The sequence below is a fragment of the Phoxinus phoxinus genome (assembly GCF_949152265.1).
Source record: "Phoxinus phoxinus genome assembly, chromosome: 5".
NCBI lineage: Eukaryota > Metazoa > Chordata > Actinopteri > Cypriniformes > Leuciscidae > Phoxinus > Phoxinus phoxinus.
The window spans coordinates 28,844,951-28,865,012 of record NC_136880.1 but is presented as its reverse complement, the minus strand read 5'-3'; the positions used below and the strand labels follow the sequence as shown (position 1 = coordinate 28,865,012).

The following is a 20,062-nucleotide window of genomic DNA, read 5'->3' as shown; positions in this document are numbered from 1 at the left end:
AAATAATACATTTTGGGGGTTAAGAACATTTCTTTCTTTAGGCCTAATCTAAATCCTAATAATCTTGTTGTTCTGATATTTTTCCACAGATCATTTATTTCTGAAAAGTCTGCCTTGGTAGCGGCATTACACGACTCTGTGGAAGACTTGATTCTGATTGGTCAATCGCGCCATCCAGTGATATTCCCATATTCCCTGATAACAACCGCTAATAACACATGCTCGTCCGGGACGGGTCTGCGTAACTGTCCAAAGCAGGCATTTTGAACAAAAAGCTGAGAAAATCACGTTTTTTCTCAGACTGCAGCAAAAGACTACAATGCTTTTATCGCTGGTTTTTGCTCTTGTTTTGCCTGTGTTTTGATCCGGAGATTATGTAACGTTACTCATTCAGAAGTTGCGTAGCCTAATTTAGCGCCCCATAGTGAAAACAAGGAAAGTCCAAATAGGCCCTATGCACCGCTGCACTACTTCCTGAACTTGTGCAGGCATCTTTGTTTCCTGTCTGCCAGGATTGGCCAAACTGATTAATCCAGGTGTGTCTGATTATTGTTGTTGGTCAGACACACCTGGATTAATCAGTTTGGCCAATCCTGGCAGACAGGAAACAAAGATGCCTGCACAAGTTCAGGAAGTAGTGCAGCGGTGCATAGGGCCTATTGCTTCAATGCCGGGGAAGCGTTGTATCTTAAATGACGGAAAATTCCGTCAATTGCAATTATTGCAATTAAATATCATATTTATGAGTTGAATGCACATGATTGCTATCAACCTACCACATTATAAAATGGGAAACTCTGAAAAAGTTTCCGACTTGAGGGTCAGTGAACGGAAGCTGGAATCCACATCTGGTAATGCGGAAGTGATCGATTAATGTGCAAGACCTACAATTCATTTGATGCTATATAGATAACTCGAAGAATAACAAAGGTCAGTAAACGCGTAGAACTATTTGCACAAAAAGCCAGTTTGTTTATGATTGTTAGAATTAAAATAATATGATAAATACCAGTGTGCAATATCAGGCAGCATAAAGTACTTTTTGAAATAAAAACATTAAAAACAATTGATGTGCATTTTTTATTCTTTACTTGTCATAGTAGAGTTAAGAATTTCACAGAATTTATTGTAGAAAGGTAGGTAGCTGTCTTGCTCTGACTAAAAAGTGACTTAAACGCACGCATCTGATGTGGTAAAAACAACTTCCCAACTTATATGAACTTCCCATGAGAGCTTTAACGCACCATCAGTCAGCTACTAGTACGGGTGCTACTCTCATGTCTCTCATTTCACTCCGTCGTTCTTTTTACTTTAATGAAAGTAGTCTAGTCATTGCTCAAAATACTGTCTTCTTTTACTAAAAACAAAGCCACTTTATTTACATATTCGCCAAGGGGCAGATGGTGCAAAACCTCAACAGGCTGGTAAACATTCTACACCATCTCCTTCACTATGTTCAAATGGAAAAAGTACTGGTGTCTTGGGACTGTGAATGAGAATTCAAGGAGATATTCACTTCTTGTTGCTCTCTCGCGTGTGCCAACCTTCTCCCCCTGTCTCCAAAGTGTTTGACACACTTCAATACATGCTGTCTGAAGGAGGAACCGACGAAAGTGTACAGAACAGGATTTAGACAGCAGTGTGTCAATGCCAGGCTCTCTGTGATCTGAGTAGCCCTATCCAGCTCTTTACTAACCCCACAGTGAGTAACAAACGTATACATGATGTCAACGGCCCGGCAAAACTTCACCACATTGTAGGGCAGCTGCGTGACCACGAAGACTCCCACCATCGCCAGCAGCACACGGATGGACCTCCACTTCCTCCACCTCCTCTCCTGAGGGAGCTTCAATAGGGCTCGGCCTACACAGGCGTAGCAGTACAACATCACTAACAAAGGTAGCAAGAAGCCTATCATGACCTCCACCACCTCCAAACTAGCTTTAGCCTTGAGCGCCATGTCTGACGGATACATTGCAATGCAGCTTTTTTTATGAGGAAGCTCCCTGACCGTTGAAAACACCAAATCAGGGACTCCAAGAAAAAATGCAACGGTCCAGACCACCAAACAGAGTTTTCCACAATGCTTCTTTTGAAAAGCGCACGCAAGGCCTCTGTTTCTGACTCCCGCCTTCAAAGCCAGGTACTGATCCATGCTGATGTGGGCCAGGAGCATCATGCTACAGGTGAAGTTGATGGTGTACAGGGCAGATACGAGTTTACAGACGGTGACCCCGAGCTTCCAGCCTTGGACTGCATCTGCAGCCCAGAAGGGCAAGGTTAGGAGCAGCAAAAGGTCTGCCACAGCCAGGTGAAGTATAAATGTGTCTGTCATCGTTTTCAGTTGTTTGCAGTACGCGTACACCGCCACAACCAGAGCGTTCCCTGCTAAACCTAGCACTAGAGATAACCCGAAAACAGCTGGGAGGAAGATCCTCGCGAAGGAGCGTACGTCGCCCTTCTCACAGATGGTCTGATAATCATCGTAGCTGAAGTTGGAGCTGTTGTTTTCGTACTCGGGGTAGTCATAGTAATGTTCTTCTGAGATCTCCTCCATTCTTCCTCTAAAGCTCTGAAATTAAAAACAATGATTCGTTTGAAAGTTTTTAGTTTTTATGTACAAAAAGACATAGCAATTATCAAGCAGATGTAGTGTTGATCTTTCTTCCAGAAAAGCAGAGAAAAAGCATATGGCTACCAGACAGTTCCATTGCTGCAGGCGTGTAACAGCACCTTCATTCCGAACATTCCCACTCTCCTTTTATCAAGTGCCCTTTTTCTATGCATGCTTAAAATCACAGATAAACTGAAACTAGAGATGCATATCAGTTAAGCTTTGGAAATCCTTTCCAAGTTTCCCGTGTAATCCAACATGTGCTCAAAACTAGTTAGTTTCTCTTTAAACATCCCCCCTTCCATAGAGAGTGTTTTTAAATATATATATATATATATATATATATATATATATATATATATATATATATATATGTGTATATGAAAAAGTGGAAATCGTAACATCTTTGATTCTTTATATTTTAAATTTTATTACGCAGAAGTTCTGGAAACAAATGTTTTGACATCATACTGTAAACTAGTCAAAGGCTATACCGTAAATGAGTGTTATTTCAATTAGGCTTGAACACAAACATGTTATTTTCAGTAATTTGGAACATTAAACAACTTAGATCTGATAAATGCTATAATTATGATACCAGATTTGCACATTTTACCAAATACCAGATTTGCACATTTGAATACAGTTCATGGCTGTTTAACTTAATGTTCGCACAATTGCATACTTTCTGTTCAAGACTTATCTCACAAACAGTATGCAATTTCAGCAGCCAACATCTGGATCATATCACTTCTGTCTAAAAACAAAATAATTCTCTGAAACTGATAATACAATGTTTCTCTTACCTTGTAGGCTTTGCCTGAAGGCTGAGTAGATTGTTTCTGCCTGCTCTTCCTGTGAGAACTGAGTCTGTTTACTGTGACTCATGCATGCAGAGCTGTACTCCCACACCTCACCATTCTGTGAACGTATCTGATCTAATGTGCGTCTCCAGCAACTGTCCACAGACATGCCTTTACATTTGTTTTAACAACATCAGAGCGCATATGGCATAAATGTAATGCACAGCCACAGCATATTCATTTGGAACCTTATTTCTTTGAATATGGTCATTTTGGATATTCTTATGCATACACATAATTTTTTTGTGTATTTTTGTTAAACACATTTTTTTTTTTAAAGTCTGCTATAACTTGGTCAGAACTGTTTTTTTTTTTTGTTGAGAAAAAAGTGCTGTTGACTTTTTTGTAGTCTAACATCTGTTCATTGTATATACCTGTGTAAGAGCAAGTTGTTGCTTTTGCACGGTTGCGTGTGGTTGCTTTTCTGGGTTCAGTGTGAAGGCAGTGGTACTGCATACTTGCCTCATTGTGATTGCATACAAAAAAAAAAATTCCAGCACATTTTAGATGCCTAAATAGCAACAAAGTGAAATGCACAGGAAATAGTTTGGTGTTATTATCAAGGATTATGCAGATAAGGAAGTTGCTTTTCTATTTAATTTGGACCGCCAATGTGTTTTGACAAGTTCCCGGCAAGAAACATATTATTATTTTGCATGCTTCTTCAGGATAACAACTTTTCTGGCACATTTAACTGGCAGAACCACTTAAATACAAAAGAGGAGTGATAGTTATGCAGTTCACATCTCACAGAATCCATTAACACACACATAGCTTCTCAGACTATTTATGCTTGACAATATCAACATGTCATCCTTTTCATTCTTCACTACTCCCTTAAACCACACAATACAGCCAAACCTCTATGGAAAGTTATACAAAATAAAGAGTGACATTTAAACACAAATTCTTTATTTTTATTAAGAGATAAAGATCAACAGACATCAAATAAACATTGTGAAAAGCCAAACTGGCTTGAGTGCTCATCTCTTGGGTAAATACTGCCGCCTAGTGATACCTTTTAGACTTGCAGAAATTGGAGAATCCATTTCAGATTATTACTCAACTAAATAGAAAAAGCAGAAAGCTATAGAAAGATAAATGATTACTTTCACAAGCATAACCTGAGGCTGAAACGCTCTTTATGAAACATGGCTCTATATATGCAATCCATATTTTTCCTGATTCCGGGAACCTGTAAGGAGAGAACATTCTGTTAAGCCTAGTTAGTACCATTTTTCCCTATTCTGTAAATATCTTACAATCTGTTACCTGGGAAGGAGCCTTGAATGCGTATAATGCTTTAATTTCCTGGTCAGGGGCTTTTTCCTCTGGCACCTTCATCCCTTTTGTCACGGGCAGTCTCCTGAGTTAGGCAAATGATAAGTTCAGTGTAAAGCAATTCAGTGTATATCTTTAATATAATGTGTTAAAATGGCACGTTGACGGGGCGATCAGAGGATAGAGAATACCATGGGAAGTTGAGGAGGTCCATGTGCTAAAAGGCTGTTAAATCCCGGGAGGCGTTTTCTTGGTTTGTTCTTGCTTTTGCTCTGCCTCTTGGTGCGATAAACCTTTAACTGAGATAACCAAATGATGAGTTCAGTGTAAAGTCAACATATTTCTAGAATATAAAATCATTAAACTGGTGAAGCTTGAGTTGATAATGCTTTATAACTCAACCTTTTTCTCCATTTATCTATAGCCTTTATATTATTTCACAATTTAATGGCATAATAGAGGATAGTGAATACCTCCGAATATTTATCGCCTCCTAAAAGGGTGAAAGCTCCTGGATGTGGCCTTTGTCCTCTCTTAATCTTGCCGTCCTCCTTTAGATCATTAATAAGAAAGAAAATATACATTTTCTGGTGACATGTTTTACATGACCATGTCTGCATTGTGGAACAAGTGGGGGCAGATATAGCTGCAGGTGAAATCTTTAAAAATGTTATTTTTTGTAATGTAAAACTGGCATTTTAGTAGTCATCTAGAGAGAGCTTGATTATCATCCAAACCCTGTAGGGTTATTTCATTGTGAAACAGTTGCAGCTGGAAAAATCATCTCACAAGTTGTGCAATTGCACAAGCTTTATTAGATGTGTACTTACACTTGATGGAACAACAACTTCTTTCTTGGCTGAATCTTCCTTCTCTGTGGAGACAGTCTGTCGTCGTACTCCGCTCATCTTTTTCAAAAAAATTGTTAAAAGAGTAATTATCAAAAGAAATGTAAATATAATTTTGTTACCAGTCAGCATGGTTATTGTCTATCATTACCTCAGTCAAAAAATGACAACTGCTTAATAATGACTTTGAAGTATTTTAAGCATAATTGCTAATGAAATTAGGTCATTGATGCATTCTATCACTTTATAGAAAAAAAAATCATGCCACAAGAAAAAATGCCCCTTAAAGGGATAGTTTGCTCAAAAATGAAAATTATTTCATCATTTACTCGCCCTCAAGCATCCATTCTTCAAAATATCTTCTTTTGTGTTCTGCAGAAGAAAGAAACTCATACAGGTTTGGAGCAACTTGAGGGTGAGTAAATGATGACAGACGTTTAAACGTCCTTTTAACCGATTGACCTCAGTAAAGTACTGCCAGCAAAGTTTATCCCTCACCTCAGGCTGATGAAGATCTGGCTCTTCAAAATGTAAAGAGAGTTCCTTGCTATCTGTCTCGACTTCCCCATGAAGACTGGAGATGAGCAGGCTGAGACACAACAGCCCTAGCTGCACACTGCCCTTCATCTTGCTGCTTTCTGCAGTCCAAGTGCACTTCATCTCTGCTTTATAGCTACTCACACAATCACTACCAGATGTCTAAAAAAGGGGCAGTAACATTTTCCCTGACGAAAATGTTTTGAAATTGCAGGTTTGAACAACAAAACACACTGCTTAGGCATGTAATGATCTGCTGTCTAATACTGGCACACAAGATGATTTATTATGAGTGAGTTGTGTGGCTGAGGGGCTATCTCTTAAGGCTGTGTTTTGTCATCCAACTTTCGGTCTTGCTATTGATTTATAACTTCATTGCAGGAAAATAGATGACGGAATACAATTTGTTCCTGAAACGAAGGAAAACAATGAAGTAAAAAGTGATCTTGAAAAGAAGTAAGTCTCAGAATGGGTGGTGAGAAAGAGCAAGGAGGAGGAAAAACTCAGGGTACTTAGCCCTTTCTGTGCCATTGTGTTCAATCCAGCTGACTGGATCTACATGTGACCAAGCTTAAGTCTGAAAATGCTGGAATATTAACTTGCCTTACAGTCTGAATTTGCAGATCAGTGACATGGACATAGGAATAAGCATCAGCAAAACAGGACCATATACGTCTCTGCTGAAAACAGTCTAAGATAGTCTGTTGCTTTTAGCTGGTTTAAGCTGGTCTCCTAGTCTGACCAAGTGACCAAAACTCATATAAAATTATTACAACAACATCCAACTGATGAACTAACCAACTGATCAAGACCAGAAAATGAGCTTAGACTGGTTTAAACATTGATTTAACTGTGAAGATGTTCTTTAATAAGTGCAACATTATTTTCATGTTAAACTGCCTGGATGGGTGGGTCTCTAAATTGGTAATTTGTGTTGTTTGTAACCTTTATATTAACAGGATAGCATCTTTTTAAGATTAAAATCTCTTCTAAAGATTGGCAGTAAAGAACACAAGGCAACATAATAGATAGGCTAACAGTCTAAACAAAACAATTTAAATAAATAAATCATGCACAATATAAATTAAAAATCTGTAAATCAAATCAAGTATAGGCCTACAAACAAAACAAAACAAAAATACATCAATTAATCGTATCATCATTATTGTTGTTTATGATAAAAATTTACAGGTTATTTGGATTAATTCAAATCAGGCCTATTTTAATTAATGTTAGCCTACTAATCTTCTTACTACTAACAAACTATTCTCAATATGGTATCAGCGCCGTTCAACACGTCCAAAAAGTGGATTAGCAGCCCTGTTGCAGCATCGCAGTCTCCTGGTTAACCGGAGGTGGGCAGATTTTAGGTCTCGTGGTCGTAAATGGCATGAGACCACAGCAGGTACAAGCGCCCGCTACGCACGCGCTCTGTTTCTGTGCCTTTTCACTTAAGACTCTCTTGAATATCTTTTTTCAAACTTGTCAAAAGGTTAACTTCGAACATGTCCGAAAGACACTGAAAGCCGACCGTATTGATTTGAAGCGGTCTGCGGACATTTATAATGATTTGGTCTTCACATCTTGACAGCTTGACAGTCGCTGGTCGAAGAAAGCTGACGTGAAGAGACGCGACGGTAAGTTTCGCATCTAAACTAGTTCTTCCCAAGTTCCCAATATAGCCTAACAATTCTATGTATCCACTCCAGTATGTTTTTTTTTAAATTTGTATTATATCCATATTTTAAATTAGTCGCATTACAGCAAATAAAGCCTGTAATAACTTTAAGCTGTCTCATAGGAATAGACCTGCATCTTGTAGAAAAGTGGTTTGCAATCCAAACTCAGCAGGAACAGCTTGTTGTGATCATACTGTAGTCTCTGTTTCTTTCTGAGAGCTCGACGTCGACTTAAGCAGTCTCAAAGTCTGGTTTAAAGGGACAGTTTACTCAGGAATTAAAATTCTGTCATCATACTCACCCTCATGTTGTTCAGCACGTTGTATTTTCTTCTTCTGTGGAGCACAAAAGGAGATAAGCACAATGACAGGTTCAGGCACCATTCACTTTCATGGTGACTGAAGCTGAGGGTAAATGATGACAAACTGTCCCTTTAATGCATTGACACTTTCTGACAGATGAATTGTAGTTATACTAGCTCATGGGCAAAAGCTTTGTGTTTGCTTTCATTGTTGGCTCAGCAGATGGTTTCGAGGTTGCTGTGAAAGATCTGTTAGTTTTACAGTGCGCCTACAAAAATTATTTGTATATGTTTTTTAAACTGTTGTGTTTGGGACACCTGTGTTATTTTAGTATTATTTATATAGGCTACTATTATCATATTTATTCATATTTTGAATGAACATTTATTTCTGTATTTTTTTATTTTATTTTTATTTCTATTTAGGTTTCATTTTAGTACTTTAACTTAAATATATTTTATTTAAGTTGATTGCCAAAGCAACTTTTTTCATTTTTAAGTTTGGGTTTTGCATTCAATATTTATATAGGCTATATTTCAGCTTTATTTCAATTAGCGAAAACAATTTTTTAATAAAAAAAAGTTAACACAACACTGGGAAACACTAGCTTCCTAAAAATAGCTTCCATTTTGATTTTCCTAAACCCAGGCATGTGGTAGCCTACCATTGAAAAGGTTTTTTTTTTTTAATGAAATGGCAGAATTATAATAGTGGTCTCAGATATAATATTAAAGAACACATCCACAGCAGTGGATAAAAATGGCATTGTTGTGATCACAATATGTGTGCCTTATTTCAGCTGCAGGCTGATTTAACATCCTTATGCAAGAGCTTGTACTTTGGACTTTTACAATAGACTGTATTATGTTGATTTCATAATGAAACTATTTTAGAATTAAAATTGTTTTGTCTTCAGATTTACATCCCAGCTGCAACTAGAGCTGCCACTATGAAGCATTAAATGTAATCAAATATCCAAAAATCACTTGTGATATATTTCCTGCAGTTGTATACTTACAATATCCCAAAGATTTCCCAATTTTAAATAATAGCTTGTCCCTGTTCACTTGTTGCCTGTCAATGACGTAATATCCGCGTTATCCCTGGAACCTGCTTTAAACCACAGTCATGTTAAAAACATCAATGTATTCACTCATCATCCATAAACATTATTAGATCCTTCGGCATGACGACAAGTTCCATAATTCCGCTTATGCGTCATCAACCTACGCCTGTTATTGTAAGTGGCTAGCGACTCCTAGCGGCGAAAAAAATGACATATTGTAGCTTTAACCAATCCATGTCAATGTATGAAATAGAAAATCTTATACATCAAACAATATCCGACATCTGTAAGTTGTTCAAACACATTACAAAGTCAGTGACGCAGCTGCTTTTTTATTTTTACTTGTATTTTTTATTATTAATTAAATTACTATTTTTTTGCTTCCATTACTGTCCTCAGCTAACAGTCGGGACAGGGCAGGTATCTTATTAGCTCTGTAGAGGTGAAGGATGGGGCGTAAACTGGATCTCTCTGGTCTGACGGAGGTGGAGGCTGAGCATGTGATGCAGGTGGTGCAACGGGACATGCAGCTGCGCAAGACGGAGGAGACGCGGCTCATGTGAGTCTCATGCACCCTTCTGCTCAGAACTACTTTGGTTACATAATAATGTGTGTATAATGTGTATATACAGTGCCGGTAATAGTACACTTCTTTAAAAAAAAATAGATAAAGAAATAAACACTTTAATTCAGCAAGGATGCACTAAATTCATCAAAAGTGTCAGTAAAGACTTTTAGATTGTTACAAAAAATATTTATAATAATGTGCTTTCAGCATAAATATTTTCAACATTTATAACAATAAGAAATGCACCAAATCAGCATATTAGAATGATTTCTGAAGGATCATGTGACACTGAAGACTGGAGTTATGGCTGGTGAAAATTCAGCTTTGCCATCACAGGAATAAATTAGAAAACCATTTTAAAATTGTAATACTTTTTCACAGTATTACCGTTTTAACTGTATTTTTGATCCAACAAATGCAGCCTTGGTTAAGCACAAGAGACTTCTTTCAGAAAAAGAAAAAGAAAATCCACTTTTCAAAGATTTTCAAAATCTATTTTAATCAATCTATTTTAGCATTGTCTCCCTCGTGATGTCACACAAATGGCATTCCAGTCATTGATAGAGAGCATGAGGAAGTTCCCGTCATTCTTTGTCATACTTTAAAACAAAATGACAGGAAGGGCCCTCCCTTCCCACTTTATTTGTGACTCACTTCCCTGAGCCCACCATGAATACGGTTTCAGCCTTGAGGGAATCTGATTCTGACCTTTAGATACAGATACAGTATAGAGGGTTTATCAATCAGGAGAGACAGATTCATGTTGTGTCTTGGTCGGATGAGACCAATATTTCTACCTTCACAGGTACTATTTTCAGACCCTTGCTGCATGTGTCCAAAATCGCATACTGTTATAGTAGGTACATTTGGTTTAAAACTTGCTTTGTTACTATTAAAAAAGTATGTTCTATATAGTCTGAATGAAGTATGAATGAAATTCATACATCCACCATGTTGCCACTGTCATGTGACCTACGGGGTCAGTTGCTATTTTCACTGCTATTCACAAATCCCCTCCTGTGACCTTACATTTTTTTGTAAGTATAAGTTTAGATGCATATTATATAAGCTATACGTTCAGTATAGTGTCTCAAACAATGGAACATAACCCATTATCTTTATTTAGTGTGTTTAATGTATTTAGCCTGTGATCTCTGTTTGACCTTCTCTCTTCCCCTCGTTCCTCCATTGTTTTGTCTTTCTTTCAAAAAAGTATGGCACATTGGCACAGAGAAACACATTACTCATCACTGTACTTTGGGGTGATAAAAACACTTTGGTTAATGACTTTGTTTGGTACCAGGATTTTATCTGACCTGCAGACAAGCACTCTGCCCGCGCTAATCTCTCACTCTGTTGTTGGAAATGCTTGTTTGCTGGAACAGGAAGGAATAATTTGGAAAAAAACAACTACAAAACTCTGTGTAGTTGATTTCATGCTTTTAGGCAGTTTAGATAAGAAAAGCAGAAACACACTGGCAAGTATTTTATGTAGTCACAAATAAAGACTCCTCAAATTCTGATCACAAGTGCACACAGGAGACACATTCGAGATGCGTGTTATTAATGGCCAGTGTGAAGATCTGTCTTGGCTGTCCACTTGTATTTGGATCACTTGAGATGGATGTTCAGCTGTACGCAGATCCTCTATAATTATAATGTTACAATGTTTAGTATGCATTAGTTATTTCAGAGCTCCAGGAAACAGTAATTTATTTATCCAATGAAGAGTATTGGGTTTGATTAGCATACAGCAGGGGTCAGCAGATGGCGGGCCAGAACATAGTCAAAGGATAATTTAAGAAATTAATTGATGAAACATGTAACTAGAATTACCTATGACAGACTGTTACAGTGTCTTCTGTAACTGGTAGTAAGCTGTTACTCTGTGTTACAGAGTTTTACACTGGATACATTAATAAAGCAGTTATGACTAGGGATGAGTCACGATTTTCAAATATTCGATTAGTTGATTTAATTATATAATGTCGAATAGGTTGTGCGATTATTGTAAAAAAAAAAATAGAGAGAAATGCACATTTCATACGGATTATTTAACCAGAGAGTAGTCTGTTTCTTTTCGTTTTGAATTGTTTTGTAAAGTAGACATTTCAAGCTTTCTATATATATAAATAAATATATTTATATATATATATATATATATATATATATATATTTCTCGTGTCTGTGAGGCAGCTTATACACTGAGTTTCAGTTCATTTATGAGACGAGCTCCAGTTCACGTTCAATGCAAGTGATCGTGCCAGCGCCTCCACGTCCTGATTATATTGTCTGCTATATTTGCTTCTTATTTATTAAACCCAGGCAATTGGTTGATGAAACATTGATTAAAATTAAGATACAATTTATACAAAACAAAATGTACTTTAAAGAAACACTTTCTAAAAAAACAAAACTTAATGAAGTGATCTTGTCAGATCATGTCTGACCCACATGTCTCCCGATTTATTGCGGCATCTTGCGTGTTGCCTTGCTAAAACACACATATGTGGGAGATGCAAAATGGATAAAAATAACAAAAAAAATTATGTTGTTGAAACGATTAATCTTGATTAATCACATCCAAAATAAAAGTTTGTGTTTTCATAATAAATGTGTTTGTACTGTGTATAATTATTTTGTATATAAATACACACACGTGCATGTACTTAAGAAAAATGTGTTATTTATATATTAAATATTTATATATATATAAATTATATATAAATCTATATACAGTATATGCAAATATTTCTTAAATATATACAAGCATGTGTGTGTATTTATATATATAAAATAATTATACACAGTACACACACATTTATTATGTAAACACAAACTTTTATTTTGGATCCGATTAATCGGGATAAATCGTTTAACAGCCCTAAAAAAAATAAAAAAGGACTTGAATAAGCCCATTTTTGAGTCATGCTCTTTACGAACTATGTTTTATTTCCTCTTTCCATATTGTGAATAATAAATGTGTATCATTTTAATTAAAATAATCTGGCTGCGGGCGCGGGCCAGATATTATTGCTGACCACTGGCCTACAGCCTACACTTGTCACGGGTATGGTGCGGATGAAGACAAAGGCAAAGGCACAAAGCTCCAATTCAAACTTTTACTATAATAAAGCTTACACAAAACGGAAACACTCACGATACACTGTAACATAATCAAACATTGACCGACAACTGAAGGGAGAAAGACAGGAACTTAAATACAGAGGATGACGAGGGTACAACAGGTGAAGACAATGAAGGGTGATTAACTGATTAACTAAACAGGTGACGAAAATGAACTAATGAAAATGACGACAGAGATGATGAAAACACTGAAGATGGAAAACAAACTAAAAGTCCATGATAAACAACAGAAAACACATTAACAATGTGACAGAACCCCCCCCTCCCCCCAGGCGCGTCCTCGCGCCGTAAAACATCCAAAGGGGTGGGAGGGTGGGCGCCCTGGAGGCTGATGAACAGGTGGCCGATCTGGAGCAGGAAGCCTCCAGGGCGGAGCAGGACGTGCAGGTGGCCAGGGCGGAGCAGGATGAGGGCGTGGCCATGGCGGAGCAGACGGACCCTCAGGCGTCCATGGTGGTGAGGACCCTTCGGGCGGCCATGGCGGTGAGGACCCTTCGGGCGGCCATGGCGGTGAGGACCCTTCGGGCGGCCATGGCGGTGAAGACCCTTCGGGCGGCCATGGCGGTGAGGACCCTTCGGGCGGCCATGGCGGTGAAGACCCTTCGGGCGGCCATGGCGGTGAGGACCCTTCGGGCGGCCATGGCGGTGAGGACCCTTCGGGCGGCCATGGCGGTGAGGACCCTTCGGGCGGCCATGGCGGTGAGGACCCTTCGGGCGGCCATGGCGGTGAGGACCCTTCGGGCGGCCATGGCGGTGAAGACCCTTCGGGCGGCCATGGCGACCGTGTCGGAAGGGCCTCCACGATCCCCTCAGAGGACTTATTGCCCCCCCCCAAAATTTTCTTGGGGAGGTCAGCACTGGACTGGACCAGCGGCGAAGAGGGCTCTGAGCTGACCGGGGCCAGCGGCGAAGGCGGTCCTGGGCTGGACGGGACCAGCGGCGAAGGCTCTGGGCTGGACGGGACCAGCGGCGAAGGCTCTGGGCTGGACGGGACCAGCGGCGAAGGCTCTGGGCTGGACGGGACCAGCGGCGAAGGCTCTGGGCTGGACGGGACCAGCGGCGAAGGCTCTGGGCTGGACGGGACCAGCGGCGAAGGCTCTGGGCTGGACGGGACCAGCGGCGAAGGCTCTGGGCTGGACGGGACCAGCGGTGCAGGAAGCTCTGGGCTGGACGGGACCAGCGGTGCAGGAAGCTCTGGGCTGGACGGGACCAGCGGTGCAGGAAGCTCTGGGCTGGACGGGACCAGCGGTGCAGGAAGCTCTGGGCTGGACGGGACCAGCGGTGCAGGAAGCTCTGGGCTGGACGGGACCAGCGGTGCAGGAAGCTCTGGGCTGGACGGGACCAGCGGTGCAGGAAGCTCAGGGCTGGACGGGACCAGCGGTGCAGGAAGCTCTGGGCTGGACGGGACCAGCGGTGCAGGAAGCTCTGGGCTGGACGGGACCAGCGGTGCAGGAAGCTCTGGACTGGACGGGACCAGCGGTGCAGGAAGCTCTGGACTGGACGGGACCAGCGGTGCCGGAAGCTCTGTGCTGGGCAGCGGTGAGGGCTCTGTGCTGGGCAGCGATGAGGGCTCTGTGCTGGGCAGCGATGAGGGCTCTGTGCTGGGCAGCGATGAGGGCTCTGTGCTGGGCAGCGATGAGGGCTCTGTGCTGGGCAGCGATGAGGGCTCTGTGCTGGGCAGCGATGAGGGCTCTGTGCTGGGCAGCGATGAGGGCTCTGTGCTGGGCAGCGATGAGGGCTCTGTGCTGGGCAGCGATGAGGGCTCTGTGCTGGGCAGCGATGAGGGCTCTGTGCTGGGCAGCGATGAGGGCTCTGTGCTGGGCAGCGATGAGGGCTCTGTGCTGGGCAGCGATGAGGGCTCTGTGCTGGGCAGCGATGAGGGCTCTGTGCTGGGCAGCGATGAGGGCTCTGTGCTGGGCAGCGATGAGGGCTCTGTGCTGGGCAGCGATGAGGGCTCTGTGCTGGGCAGCGATGAGGGCTCTGTGCTGGGCAGCGATGAGGGCTCTGTGCTGGGCAGCGATGAGGGCTCTGTGCTGGGCAGCGATGAGGGCTCTGTGCTGGGCAGCGATGAGGGCTCTGTGCTGGGCAGCGATGAGGGCTCTGTGCTGGGCAGCGATGAGGGCTCTGTGCTGGGCAGCGATGAGGGCTCTGTGCTGGGCAGCGATGAGGGCTCTGTGCTGGGCAGCGATGAGGGCTCTGTGCTGGGCAGCGATGAGGGCTCTGTGCTGGGAAGCGATGAGGGCTCTGTGCTGGGCAGCGATGAGGGCTCTGTGCTGGGCAGCGATGAGGGCTCTGTGCTGGGCAGCGATGAGGGCTCTGTGCTGGGCAGCGACGAGGGCTCTGGCGCAGGGTCAGCGGGCTCAAGATCTGGCTGGACGCGAAGATCTGGCTGGACGCGAAGATCTGGCTGGATGTCTCCCACAGTGAGTGAGGAACCACACACCCAAAGAGCTCTGTCCATAAACTCAATAAAAGGTCTATCTAAGTCCCTGAGCAGCAATATCTGGGCTAGTGGATCATCAAGTCCTCTCCAGAACCGTTGCTTCAAAAACTCCTCCTCCCAGTAAACATCCTGATGAAGATGTAGGTAAACTTCCACAAACTCCTCCAATGAACTCCCATTCTGATTGAACAGAAATGCCTCCATAGCGTTTTTGGGTCGGTCAATCTGTCACGGGTATGGTGCGGATGAAGACAAAGGCAAAGGCACAAAGCTCCAATTCAAACTTTTACTATAATAAAGCTTACACAAAACGGAAACACTCACGATACACTGTAACATAATCAAACATTGACCGACAACTGAAGGGAGAAAGACAGGAACTTAAATACAGAGGATGACGAGGGTACAACAGGTGAAGACAATGAAGGGTGATTAACTGATTAACTAAACAGGTGACGAAAATGAACTAATGAAAATGACGACAGAGATGATGAAAACACTGAAGATGGAAAACAAACTAAAAGTCCATGATAAACAACAGAAAACACATTAACAATGTGACAACACTGTTATATCTGTACCATACAACCCTACCATATTGATAGTCAGTTAATGTTTTATAAATGCTTTTAAAGTTCAAATTAATTAAATATGTTTTTTTTATTTGATGAAAACAGTTATTTACTAAGACCCACAATTCTATAAAAACCCTTAAACCATCTCATTTAATGCAGACAGCATTTTTTTTCTTTTCCCAAGTGTGTTCTGCCTGCATGCATCTAGCTTTTCAATATCTTCTCTGACACCTGGTGAGCATCTCTGAATTTCAAACAGGACTTGAGTGAGTTATCAGAGAATGGAAGGGCACAAAAACAAGATTATTAGAAAATACCCTCTGAGTAGGGGGAGGAAAATTCACAAAGAGAGACTTGCTAAGCAAAATTAGTTGAAATGTAGTTAAAAGAAAACCTGGATACCAATTAAATGCATTGATGAGGCATCATATAGCCTACCTGTTCTTAAAATATTAAACATAACCCCTGACAAGAACAATTGTTAATTTTTAGTTTGTGTTTAACAGTGATAAAGACTAAGAGAATGTAACGAGGATGGAAGTGAATGAGCCAAAAATGTGTGTATCATGCGCTGTATTGTCTCTTCATGATTTCTATTTTATATTTATTTTATATATTTTTTTACACATTTTCCAAAAGCCCCTTGCGACCTACTTAAATTGGCTCTGGGGTATGTGAAGTCCTGGTTGAGAACCACAGATCTAAATCAGCTTTTGGAAACCATCTAGAGAAACCCTAGAGTCCTCCATCTATCCATGCACTCATCCATGACTTTCCAGTTCATTAAACCAAATATTTCAAACAGATGGCAGATTCTGATATTTTTGTGATTGCATGTGATGGAACTGCACACTGAACATACTGTTTCTGCACAGGCAGTTTGGCTTCTAGACACTGGGTCATTTTGATCTAAGACCATATAAACAATTATGACAAGACATTTTATTTTATTACATGCTTATCCATTTATTATGTAATGCATACAACAACTATATAACTATTTGTTTGGCTTATGTTTTTAGACATTCTTTATTGGCATCCAAATCTAATGTGATTCCTGAGAGTCTATTTAAATTGGAGAACTAGTTTTGTCTCAGTTCTGTCTATGCTGAATCTCCATAAAAAGACTAGCCATAACTGCATTTGACAGATTTGAAGCCCTGTCATATGTGACCCTGGATCACAAAACCAGTCACAAGTCGCACGGGTATATTTGTGGCAATAGTCAACAATACATTGTATGGGTCAAAATTATAGATTTTTCTTTTATGCCAAAAATCATAAGGATACTACAGTAAGTAAAGATCATGTTCCATGAACATATTTAGTAAATTTCCTACCGTAAATATATAAAACATTTATTTTTGTGAGTGAATGCAGCACAATCGCCAGCATAAATGGTCAACTTTAAAGGCGATTTTCTCAATGTTTAGATTTTTTGCACCATCAGATTCCAGATTTTCAAATAGTTGTATCTCGGCTAAACGTTGCCCTATCATAACAACCCATACATCAACGGAAAGCTTATTTATTCAACTTTCAGCTTAATGAAAAATGTGAATCATGTGACTAGTTTTGTGGTCCAGGTTCACATATGAGATTAGTACATGTTTTCTTTCATTGCTCTGAAGTGCAATTTATTATATATATATTCCCATACCACATATTGTTTTATCAACTGCTATGCGTTATTGTGTTACAATACCACTGCTGATCCGTGTTAACAAGATGTTCCAGGAATAGGGCATGTGTTTGCTACATTGCTGGAATCTTTGCGCTGCATAACACAACAGTAGATTTGGCTCATTGAGATTGTTCTTTCTTGTGTGTACAGAGAAGATCTAAATCATCATGCAACATTTTTATGAGATTTAATTTAGACTAAATTACTGTACAAATAAATATACTCTAAGTAAAGTTCATTTTATTTTTGTAAATGTTTATAAAATTAACAGTACAACAGTACAGTAACAGCTCTCAGCATAGCCTTTGCAAAACCCATAGAAAACAACAAAATACATTTTAATATTGAAAAAAGAAAATAAATTCACAAATAAAACACTTAAAACTAAAATCAGTCCATTTAAATGCTACAAGTGAATTTAGACATCACAACAATATAATGTACATGCAAAAATGTGTGTGTATATATATATATATATATATATATATATATATATATATATATATATATATATATATATATATATATAACCTGTCATTAATAATAGATGCTGCTCTGATAGATGACTTAGTATAACATATTGGATTCAGTTTCCCCCTGTTCATCACACCTGCGCCCAGGCTGGCTATCTGGCATGGGTCACTTTGTAGAAATTCTCTTGGATCTGCACCTACTGGCACAGGACACCTCTGTTGTTCTTTGCCAACAGTTTGCTTTGTAAACAACAGACCATGTTTCTGAGAACTCGGTGGAAATGGCCTGCCGAGTATCCAATTATAAGTTCAGTGGAAAGACCCCTGATGGGGTATCATCATAGTACATGATTGTAGGAACATGAAATAGATCCTGCTCCATCTGTATATGCTTTCAGCTATTTATCTTTTGTGCATTTCTTCTGCTACTTTAAATTCATCTTGCCACTGATTTAGTCAAGACAAACTGGTGGAAGGCTGTTTGTAATCTCTAGTCTGGATCTGTACGGTCTGAATGTCACATTTAGAGATTAATCTACAAACTACATGCATCTTGGATTAAGTGCAAGAGTTGTTTTTTATGCACAAAATGTTCTCAAAGGGAGGTTTTGGCACAAATAAATGTCTCCAAACTATTGCTATGTGCATACATACACTCAAAAATGCATTGTCATAAATGTATGCCAAGCCCACAGTCTCAAGACTTGTATCCATGTGAAGTATTACACTTGCTTGTGTATCATACAGTCTTTTGTTTTCTTTCTTTTCCATTTTGTTTATTTCCTGGCTGTCTGTTTTTAATCTGCTGAGATTTTCCTCAGTTCCCCTCTCTTAGTATTCACTGGAGCCGATCTGTTCACGCATTGGCATTGTTTGGAGAGACAAGTAAATGCCACACCTCAAGCAGAGGCTTTCAATACAATGCATCCTTTCTCATTTTTCATCCCTCCTGTCAGCTCCTTTCTCTGTGAGTCATATGTTTACTTTTAGAATAATATGTATCATCATGACACATTATTTAAAATGATTTAAATTTCATTAATTCTTTTTAATTTAATATTACATTTTGAATATATTTTTTAAACCATTCCCTTTTGTTCACATATGTCTTCACTATACAGATGAATAAGGTCAATAAAAATTACAATATTCATAAAAGTTGACAATTAATAATCTTATTATTGCAGTATATTCTGTATTACTTTTTTCTGTATTCACACTTGTGAACCGCAGGAAATGCCATGATGATATTCAGATCAGCCATATAGTCATGATTATATTTAGGCCAGTGTGATATTGCTGTTAGATAACACTTTGATAAACTTTGTATCTTAACTTAACTTAAATTTAGACACATTATTGCCGGTTACTTTGTGTAATTTTGCAGTACCGCTCCAACCGAAGTCAAAGCAGAATTAACTGTTGCACATCTTTGAGCAGCACTGAATGAATCAGTTTTCTTGAAATGACTGAATCTGACGAGTGAATGATTCAATGACTGATTCATAAAGACAGTTGCTGAATGAATCGATGTAAGCTCCAGAGTCACTTAAAAATTCTCACCAGTAATATACAGACCTTATATGTATGTGTGTGTGTGTGTGTATGTACTGTATGTATATATATTTGTGGCAATAGCCAACAATACATTGTATGGGTCAAAATTATAGATTTTTCTTTTATGCCAATAATCATTAGGATATTAAGTAAAGATCATGTTCCGTATTTTTTTGTGGAAATTTTTTAAATATTTTGTAAATTTTCTACCGTACATATACAAAACATTTATTTTTGTGAGTGAATGCAGCACAATCCCGAACATAAATGAACAACTTTAAAGGCGATTTTCTCAATGTTTCGATTTTTTTGCACCCTCAGAATCCAGATTTTCAAATAATTGTATCCTATCGTAACAAACCACACATCAATTGAAAGCTTATTCCTTCAGCTTTCATGTGATGTATAAATCTCAATTTCAAATA

General features: G+C 39.6%; 3 protein-coding genes across 6 annotated transcripts in view; 1 reads left to right on the top strand and 2 right to left on the bottom strand.

The window, feature by feature from the left end:
- Window positions 1-1,073: 1,073 nt before the first annotated feature.
- Window positions 1,074-3,546, bottom strand: ackr4a (atypical chemokine receptor 4a). Its single transcript, XM_079612609.1, has 2 exons — window positions 3,421-3,546; window positions 1,074-2,572 (listed from the first exon to the last, which is right to left on the bottom strand). The coding sequence occupies exon 2, from the start codon at window positions 2,555-2,557 to the stop codon at window positions 1,457-1,459; it is 1,101 nt and encodes a 366-aa protein (XP_079468735.1). The 5' UTR covers window positions 2,558-2,572; window positions 3,421-3,546; the 3' UTR covers window positions 1,074-1,456.
- An 821-nt stretch (window positions 3,547-4,367) lies between these two features.
- On the bottom strand, window positions 4,368-8,289 carry LOC306998479 (uncharacterized protein). 3 transcript variants are annotated; one of them, XM_079612611.1, is made up of 7 exons: window positions 8,124-8,289; window positions 6,105-6,553; window positions 5,589-5,666; window positions 5,232-5,309; window positions 4,950-5,057; window positions 4,750-4,843; window positions 4,368-4,672 (listed from the first exon to the last, which is right to left on the bottom strand). In XM_079612611.1, the coding sequence occupies exons 2-6, from the start codon at window positions 6,264-6,266 to the stop codon at window positions 4,793-4,795; spliced, it is 477 nt and encodes a 158-aa protein (XP_079468737.1). In that variant the 5' UTR covers window positions 6,267-6,553; window positions 8,124-8,289; the 3' UTR covers window positions 4,368-4,672; window positions 4,750-4,792. The 3 variants fall into 3 exon arrangements, with proteins under 3 accessions (XP_079468737.1, XP_079468738.1, XP_079468736.1); XM_079612612.1 differs by lacking the exon at window positions 8,124-8,289 and adding an exon at window positions 7,953-8,050; XM_079612610.1 differs by lacking the exon at window positions 8,124-8,289 and adding an exon at window positions 7,953-7,973 and having other exon boundaries at window positions 6,105-6,305.
- Window positions 7,512-20,062, top strand: part of myripa (myosin VIIA and Rab interacting protein a) — a 27,607-nt gene continuing 15,056 nt past the window's right edge. For both annotated transcript variants that reach the window (XM_079612608.1, XM_079612607.1), the window contains exons 1-2: window positions 7,512-7,780; window positions 9,590-9,749. In XM_079612608.1, coding sequence (XP_079468734.1) covers window positions 9,640-9,749 — 110 coding nt within the window. In that variant the 5' untranslated portion in view covers window positions 7,512-7,780; window positions 9,590-9,639. The remainder of the gene's footprint in view (window positions 7,781-9,589; window positions 9,750-20,062) is intronic.

Coding starts and splice junctions, on each gene's coding strand:
- ackr4a (XM_079612609.1), bottom strand. CDS start 2,557: ATGGAGGAGATCTCAGAAGAACATTACTATGACTACCCCGAGTACGAA.
- LOC306998479 (XM_079612610.1), bottom strand. Junction 5,058..5,231: donor GAGGCGATAAATATTCGGAG/GTATTCACTATC, acceptor TGGTTATCTCAG/TTAAAGGTTTATCGCACCAA. Junction 4,844..4,949: donor GACCTCCTCAACTTCCCATG/GTATTCTCTATC, acceptor TGCCTAACTCAG/GAGACTGCCCGTGACAAAAG.